General features: G+C 38.7%; 1 protein-coding gene across 2 annotated transcripts; it reads right to left on the bottom strand.

Moving 5' to 3' along the window:
* si:ch73-127m5.2 (uncharacterized protein LOC561202 homolog) lies at positions 1–7,655 on the bottom strand. 2 transcript variants are annotated; one of them, XM_014335277.2, is made up of 6 exons: positions 7,533–7,655; positions 5,968–6,102; positions 5,438–5,858; positions 2,025–2,225; positions 1,807–1,936; positions 1–1,695 (listed from the first exon to the last, which is right to left on the bottom strand). In XM_014335277.2, exons 3-6 carry the CDS (start codon positions 5,829–5,831, stop codon positions 1,224–1,226), a joined length of 1,197 nt encoding a protein of 398 aa, XP_014190763.1. In that variant the 5' UTR covers positions 5,832–5,858; positions 5,968–6,102; positions 7,533–7,655; the 3' UTR covers positions 1–1,223. The 2 variants fall into 2 exon arrangements, with proteins under 2 accessions (XP_014190763.1, XP_042080105.1); XM_042224171.1 differs by having other exon boundaries at positions 5,438–6,102.
* Positions 7,656–9,370: the final 1,715 nt, after the last annotated feature.

Below are 9,370 nucleotides of genomic sequence, written 5' to 3'. Positions count from 1 at the left end.
TAGGTTTCCCAGATGAACTTTAATATTGCAGCTGATAGGGGTATTTAAAGCCTCTGTCAGCTCCTTCTCCATTTATGAGATAACAAAAAGAACAACAGAAGACAATTCTTAAAACTAGATCATCCTGTTTTACTCAACTCAAGTAAAAACCTCTATTTCCAGTATTCTAGTACAGATGTGAAAATCTAAGGAATAAATACAACATTAAAACAGGAGACAATGTACCACAAGCCAAAAAAATATAATTTACATTTGATATTATCCATGTACCAGATGTTCTGTTGACTGAAAAAATAATGTATGATTGGATTCTAACTGATACCAAGAAACAAAACCTGTTACTGAAGCAGCAAATGATCAATTTAAAAAGATATCTGGAGATTTTGGAAAATGCACTTATTGGCTTTCTTGCAAAGGCTGAGATGAGATGACTGACACCACAGCTGTATCAGGTACACAGTAAACATGCAGCAGTTTCACCAGATTGCCTAACTTAGCACAGAAAGTGGAAACAGTTTTTAAAAAGTCCATTCAAATGAAACAAAACATAAGGTTAAAGCCATATTTCATTTACTTTGCTTTAATAAAAAAAACCAAAACAACAACAACAAAAACAAACTATTGCACAGAGTGCCATGAAAACTTTGTCGTCTTGTCACACTTGTTTTTGTGCATGGATTGAACAAATAATAGAGGGGGTTGTTAAATCCTATTGTGCCCATTTTCAGCTATAGTATTTCTTATTTCATGACTACTACAACAGCTTTAAAGAATTCACAGCTATCCTACCTTTGTCTTGAGTTTCTGCTCTTTGCAAACACAAGGTTTTAACAGAAGGTGGGTGCAAAATATTCAGTGCTTTAGAGTGGCTGAAGCCTGAGCTTTACTTGTAAATATGCTGACCTCTTTATTTTAAACTTTGGGCATGTTAAATATGCACCTTTGAAACGAAATACATATAAAAAAAAAAGCCATCAAGCCTGTGTCTATTTCCAGCCTTACTGATAAGGTAGGTTAACCAGCTGTGGCTCTGACTACATATTACAACTTTCTGGAAGAAAGTGAATAGCTCCTTAAAGCCTGACACCAATATGTAACATGTTGTGATGATTTTGCGCTCATTACAGTGGGGAGCTTAATTTACCCCGACCTCTGTCTGATCGCTGAGAATCAGTTTGAACAGCACTATGACTGGGTCTTTATACTTATCATGTGAGCAAGTATCAAACGGGTCCAACTGAACCGAGGCCGCTGGATACAGTCTCGTAACCTACAGACACCAGAGTGAGGACATTACTCTCCACACCATCTGGCTTGCACGGCTCTGCCTGGGTCTCCACAGGTCCAGAAGCTACAGTTTCCTGTCTGATCTTCTTCTTGGCTCTGATTCGACCTTTGGCTTTTGAAATGAGCTTTCCTTGTTCTTTTTCCCCTCCAGACACCTTATGAAGCTTCTCATTGTCCATCGAGCGAGTTTTGCGGTGGCGTCTGCGGACACGGCGCATTTGTGGACCTGAGTCGGCCGGGTCAGAAGCTGCGACACCAGACAGGATGCGAATCTGCTGTTCAATTACCATAATAATCATGTCCAGTGCAACATCAAGCATTCCAAGACCGAGGCCATGAGTGACGTTGTCGAATGCACCACTGTTGACCGGGTCCCTAAAACACTTTCTCATATCCTCAAGATGGTTCCTAGGAGAAAAAGGGAAAGTGTTAATGTAAACTGGTCGCTTAATTATGATGTTTTATTTTCACAAGCACAGTAACCACGTTATACAGGACGCACAGTAATGAAAGACGTACTTTGTTTCAATAATTTTGGACCAGTGTTGAACTGTATTTGTCTCTGGGATAAGCTGCTTTGCCATGTTGCCATAGTCAATGTAGTCATGGGCAAAATCCTTCATATCGTCACACAGAGCTCTGGTGTCACCTAAAAAATAAATTAACCAAATAAGCAGCCGAGTCTTTCAAACTCATTATCAATTCCAAACATGGCTTTACACACACACACCTCTAACCTTCAGTGAGTTTGGAGAAGGACGAGGATACAGAGGTAGTTGTGCTTGGCGTGAGGCCGAGTACATTAAGTGACTCCAGGAGTGTTTTCTTGCTGGCTGGTCCTCTGCTGACCCGAGTGTACGCTGCCAAAGACCGCAGGGACATCTTTTCTGGAGCCTGCAGACGCCTTTTAATTTCATCATATGAGATGAGATATTTCCCTGAAATTAGAGCAAAACAGAGGGACATAAATCAGCACAGCAGGATTAGAATGAAACAGCATCTGATCAAATCTGAACAGGGAAATTGTTTTTTTAAATCTAACATTTTAAACTGTAAGGGCTAGAATCAAGGAAACATTATACATTTGCTGAATAAATGACTTCAGGGAGTTGTGGCAAATAGAAAGCACAGCCTCTTTGAATTCTAAAGTTTTACATATCAGGATATAGGAAAAATGCCCTGATCCTTAGAGTGTCTTAAAAAATAAGCAAACTCTTAGTTTTTCTCTGGGAATTAACAGTATAAGTATTATTAAGTGTGAGCACCTGTATAAAAGCAGATGTTTTGGGAGTTTGATGGTCTGGAGCATTCAGGTTCACGGTAACACAATGCTAAGAAGGAAAGACCTCAGCAACGGTCTTAGAGAAGCAATTGTTAATGTCCATGGAAAGGGTTACAAGGCCATTTTTAAACTGAGCAATCACAGAGTCAACCATAAAGTCAGAGGCGAGGTTATCTGCAAAGCAGCCAAGGCCCAAGCACAGGGGCGAATCTATAGAATGGCCCAAAGTCCTTAGACCTTAACCAAACTAAAATGGTGTGAACCTTAAGAGAGCTGTGCATAAACAATGACCTGCAGACTTTAGTCAACTAAGCAAAGTTGTAAAGAAGGATAGGTCAGAAGTAGGGCTGGGCGATATGGCTTAAAATCCATATCACGGTATAATTTGAAGCATGTGCGGTAACGATATATATCGCGATATATTCTTTTCTTCTGTATAACGTATTTTACACACTATAAGGCACACTTAAAATCCTTTAATTTTCTCAAAAATTGACATTGTGCCTTATGTATGAATTCTGGTTGTGCTTACTGACCTCGAACCAATTTTATGTTGTACACGGCGTGCAGAAATCTGTCAAAAATGTTTTAGTACGACTTTGGTAAGCTATGAAGGCGCACCGCTTGATGGATTGCCAGAGCATTACGGCTGCCGAAGTCAGGAGCATTGCGGAGTAATCTGGGTCCAAAATAGGCAAACGAAAACTGCGGCATCACTGAGAGTTAAAAACTGTCTAAATTCTTTCATCTTTAATAAAATGATCAGCGTTGCTGCTTTACCAGGTGTAACAATTAAGTTTAACATCCAGGCATCCATGAAAACAGAATGTATTAAATTCAACGGAGTGAGAAGTTAGCAGGAGGTTAGCTCGCTAGTTTCCACCTAAACATGATATAGCATGTTCTGACTGAGAGATTAATGAAAAAATTAAAACATACAGCTCTGCTATCACTTCCAACATAAATGAAGACAAAAAAGTAAACAGCAGTGACTTTTGTAGGGTTACTGAAATCAGACTAGCTGATATATAATGATGTCCGACGTGATCGCTAGCAAAACAGCTACGTTAGCATTAGGGCTGCCACAAACGATTATTTTGATAGTTGACTATTCACAGATTATTTTTGCGATTAGTCGACTAATCAGATCATGCATCCATTGGACGTACAGCGTACAGCTTATTGCACCAGCAGCATCTGCTCTTATATAACTATCATTAGCTTACAGCTTTAAGTGTTTAAGGTATGTGCTAACTAAAAATAAAGACAAGATGATAGTTTATTAAATTTTAATGAAATTTACAGATTGTTTCAGTGAAGTTTAACTTCTTGCTATCTAAAATATAACAGGACACCGGAGTATATTCTCGAGCATCTCACACTTCTGATAATCAGCTGTCTGCTTGATGTTTATTCAGCTGTGTAAAAACTATAACTTTAATTTCAGCCAAACAGATTTACTCAGGAACAAATAAAATACTAAAAAAAGCCAAACAATAACATTTTTAAGTTATCTAAGTGACTTATTCATGTTAAACCTGAGTAGCGAAAGACGGCGGTGGGTTTGAAAACGATTTGCCAGGAGTCCAGTGTTCTCAGCGGCTCTAGTGAACCTTGCCCCCGGCTAGCTATTGAGCTAGTGGGTAACAGACGTCTCCGAAAACGTCGGAGCGCTTTTGAAAATATGTGGTGTCTTGATAAGATATGAGGTTTACACAGTTACATTCTCACCTGAAAATGTTAAACGTTTATGTTGTGACCCAGAAAGAATAATAAGAGTTAATATTAAAACTAACTAGCTGCCGCCATTGTTGGAAACTGAGCTGGGGCGCGCTATGAATTCTGGGACAGAGCTACTTCTTCTTCGGGGTTTAACGGCAGCTGGCATCCTTGTACATGCAGTGCTGCCATCTTCTGTTTCAGTCCGTTATTACACTCTTAAATCCTACTACCTGCGTCTTTTGTGATCTTACAAAGCTTCAAACGACACGTCGACTATTAAATCATTTGTCGACGATTTTAATAGTCGACGTAATCGTGACTAGTCGACTAATCGTGGCAGCCCTAGTTAACATAACATTAGCACAGTAAAGCTGAAGGATGAACGCTAACCTTTTTCCACTCGATAAAAGTTAACGTGAGGGTTTCTGGTGGTTGGGAACAAATGCAATTGCATAGCAGGATGCTATAAACGGACCAAACTTCAGTCAGGAGAACAACTGAGATAATCCATCCACAATACGAGGTTAGTTATTAATATACTGCAACAACATGGGAATAGAGCAGCTGCGAGAGAATTCAGCATTAATGAATCAATGGTAGGGAAGTGGAGGAGCCACAGTAATTTGCAGATGATGTTGTTTGCAGTCGCTGCAATGCTTTCGACCAAAACAGGCGCAGCTCAATGACACCATCAACATACGCTATCACGGTAGAGGGGTATAGTCAAAATCTCTACCGTTCGTTGGCCAAATTTATATCGTTTCTACCTTTTCTGCTGTCCACCCCTAGTCAGAAGTCCTCCATAATGATACCAGAGGCTGAAAGTCACACAGTAAACAACTATTTCAAATTATTGCTGCTAAATGTAGCTCTATAAGCTACTGAATCATAGGGTATACTTAGTTTTTCACTGCTTCAGTATTTTGTTTTAGTTTTTGTTAACACTTAACACAATCTTTCATTTGTATTATTTACATTGTTTTAAGAACTGGTAAGGACTTAATGTTCTGATATGCAAAACCTAAAACTGACAGTGTACTTTCTTTTTACGTTACTTTGCAAAATTTTCACTTCACTGTATTTTACTTGGAGCCATAAGATTGAAAAACATTCAGATAGTGTGATTTCAAACAACTGGCTACTTACGAGCTTTTGATCCTTTCATGTTGGGATCCAGGAGTGATGAAACCTCAGCAAATGCGATCTGGCTAGCGGACTCTGTATTTTCGCTTGAGCTTTGTGGGAGATCCTGATTCGCAGGTAAATTCTCAGTCTGGACTGGGGCAGAAACCTGCATCAGAGGCTGAATATGAGGCTGTATGGTGTTCATTTCCATCTGGTTCTGGTCTAGTGGAGGCTGACCTTGTGCCTGAGGGAGGACTAATGTGCTTTCAGCTAAACCCTGTAGACCCATGCTCCCTTGTGGAGCACTGCCATTTTGCTCTGAAGACACCTGAAATATGCCCATAACTGGCTTTACAACTGTGAAAACCACGTTCCCCTGGTTATCCAGGCTCACCATTCGGGCAGATGGGTCCATGTCTTTGTTGAAATATTACCTTGCTAACTGCAGCAGAAGGAGAAGAGGCTTTAATTATCAGTTCAGATTGCCCTAGAGGCCCATGTAGTGTTACAGTATACTCTTATGGGCTTAAATGGTTATAGTTAAAGCTGACCTTACAAAACGGGAACATATGCCAGCTGACTCCCTTATCGTTCAGGTAAAACCTAAACTTTTACTTTTCCCTTGTTTTGTCCTGCTGTGTGACACTTGTATTCACTCATGGCAACAATACAGCAGAAATGCCATTCTGTAGATAAGAAGAAAAAGATAAATTAGGACATATTAGTCTGTCAGTAAATAGGATAACGTACATTTGCTGCAGTCCACAGAGTTAAATGTACAGGTGAGATGTATTCAAATGACATTTGAATTATTCAAAAAGCAGGAAATGTTCATAATAAACGAAGACTTCTATTGTCATAAAACAAACAAAAACCAACTCGATGAACTGCATTTTTACATGTTTCCAATTTTTTTCTGATTCACAGAAACAGTTTCATTTGTCAGTGTATTTTAGGAAAGTGTTGGAAATAACCTGGTTATATCAAAACTATCAAGCCAAATAATTGTTCAAGACATGTATTAGAAAATTGATTAATGATTGAAATATTCTGAGTGCGGGAGATACAAATGACCTCCAAATTTCCTGGTTTTAGTTTCTTACATGTGATACTGGTTATGTTATTTTTGAATGTGATAAAAATATCAGATTTTTAGAGCCCCTGGAAAATCACAATACCACTTCCAAAGTGCTATAGATGCACATACAGTCACCAGCCACTACATTAGGTACACCTGAGCAACTGCTTGAAGTATAAAGGCAGCTCTGAAGAGAAAAGGGGCTCCAACCCGGTACTAGACCTAATAATACAGAGGCTAATGAGTATATATGTCAATCTAGAGATCTGGGACACAAGGAGATGATTCAGAGAAAAAAAGACAATAAGAGAAAAAAAACAATGCTCTCCTACGTCCAACCATCAACTTGAGTGTGGAAGATGTGGAAAATAAATTATTAAAGGATAAACAAAATGTAAAAAATCTCAGACCTGTGGCTTCACGTACAGTTTAGCAACTGAAAGGACTGCATCATCAGCACGTGCTACACCTTACAACGTCACCTTACAGCAGCCAAGTGATGGTGCAAGTTAGAGGTCACAGCTCGGCTGCTTTGTGAGAGGAGTCAAATTAAAACATCCGTATTTTAGCTCAAAGAGCTAATATGATTCTGTTCAAGATTACGTAAAACAATTAAACTCATAAGAGCTTTGAAAGGCAGGAACAATCGAGATGAATAAGTTTGAGTCTCGCGCCCACTCGCACGGATGGCCAGCGTTGATGTGCAAACAAGTTTTTTTTTTTTTTAAGTAACATAAAAAAGTAAAGTTTACTTCAGAAAGTTTAGAAGAAGTTAAAAACAACTGATACTTGATGTAGCAACCGCGCTTGACTTTTAAAGCTACCAGCTAAAGACGCCAATTTCATCAACGCGTCCGCATTTAAAGTGTCTAACATTCATCATGGCTGCCTTGCTCCCACTGTGTTTCTCTGTGGGGCGAGCCTGAAACGTTACACAAAGCTGGCGAAACTGAGGCGGACCTTTGCGTTTCTGGACGGGACACACCAAATTCACAAGCCCTAACCTTGGGTGCAACTAGTGACGGCAGTCCCACTCACCGAAATGCCTTCTAGTTTTTCCTAAAAGGACACTGATCCTAGAACGGTCCGCGTCGAAGCCAGCGACATTTTCCCTTCTTCTCTGCAGTTTCTTCAGCGGGTTGCAAATCAGCTGTGTCCACTACCGCCCAGGAGCCGTAATCCCCTCTCTCATTGGTCAACTCACACATCAATCACACAACAAGCGAGTTATTATTGGGCAAGAATGTAGTCAGTAGCCCACAGGGGGCGGTATTTCCGACTCGCTTTTTTTCTTTGATCAAATACACATGTATGAAGATGTATTTCTTTTCTTCTTTTAAAATGTAATTCTACCACAAAACTATTTAGTAAAATATAGAAGACCAGGAGTTTTTATAATAATCTACTTTCTTTTAATCTGGACGATATATTCAGTTCTCTGCTTTTAGCTGGAAGCAGAAGTTTTGACAGTATAATAGGTTAGTTAGCGGATTTTCCCCCAGTTTTATTACAGGTTGAACCATAGATGAATATATGATGGTTAAATCATGTCCAAATATAGAGACACATCCTTCAGCATAGTGTTGGTTGGTCATGACTCAGTGAAAAACATATTCTCCAGTTGTTACACTGTGTGTGTGTGTGTGTGTGTGTGTGTGTGTGTGTGTGTGTGTGAAAAACATATTCTCCAGTTGTTACACTGTGTGTGTGTGTGTGTGTGTGTGTGTGTGTGTAATGGCTACAGTTTTATGGTATGGTGAAATTATAAGGTACACATAAGCATCTGAGAAAAAAAAAATAAAAAAGTAAAGTATACATAATATTACCAATTTAAAAAGATTATAATACTTTTTTTAAAAACGGAATTATAAATACAAAATCAATTAAAGTCGCCCGCATTTTCCAGGGGATACATGCAAAGACTGGATTAACACTGGAGTATAAAAATAAAACGTGATTACACAAGAAAAAAATACCTTACTGCAATTTAAATGGTCAACCATGGTCTTCGCGCCCCCCCTACTGGACATATGTGAATATTACACAAGATAGACGAGCGTTACAGACTTTGCAGGCAAAGTAAACGCACAACAAAAACACATGCTTTGTTTTTTGGATACTTCGGTTAAATTTATTTAGGTACAAATAAAAAAAAAATGTACAAAATAAAGAATAGAAAGTTGCAATTATGAAAACAATATGAATGAAAAAATAATAAAGGAAAAGGCAACAGTTAAATAATTAATTGAAACAGCCAGGTAATTTGCAAAAAACATTGTGTGGTACTATCCTGTGTATCTACACAACCATGACACTTAAAGAGTATTGTGGGTAAGAAAAGGCAGAGACCTTTAAGTTTGAAGAGCACAATGATCAAGAGGATTAAGTTTTCTTTTTTCTTAAATTTCAGTGTGTCAGGTTGAAACAAACTCACTACGAAAAACATTGATGTTGAAACCTTTTTACTGCAGGCCATTACTCTTTTTTTTTTGTTTTTAAACATCGGCATTGGTTTAATATTGTCTCCTAATCTTTTGTCCCATATCCATACTTTCCCTTGGATTCTTATGTATCTTCTGTGAGGCTCGTTAACACCAACCATTCACTGTTCATAATAAGCACAGAACATTACAGAGCCATTGCACTGATAACAAAGCAATATAAGCACAGTCTTGCATTTATGATCTTGATATGTTCCTGACACGACGATACCACAAGTGATTAAGCACAACAGCGAGCTAAAGAGGAAACACTTGATCCTCAGCACCATCACAGTGAGACCTCTTTAAATATTTTTATTGTGAAGCACAAATAACAATCACAAATTGTCCCATAGACTGACATTGCTTCCTTTTTACAGTTTTGGCATAAAAAAA

This window comes from Haplochromis burtoni, unplaced genomic scaffold (assembly GCF_018398535.1).
Source record: "Haplochromis burtoni strain Fernald_Lab_line unplaced genomic scaffold, NCSU_Asbu1 Contig_6, whole genome shotgun sequence".
NCBI lineage: Eukaryota > Metazoa > Chordata > Actinopteri > Cichliformes > Cichlidae > Haplochromis > Haplochromis burtoni.
The sequence above is the reverse complement of the archived record's forward strand: the minus strand, read 5'-3'. Positions and strand labels throughout refer to the sequence as shown.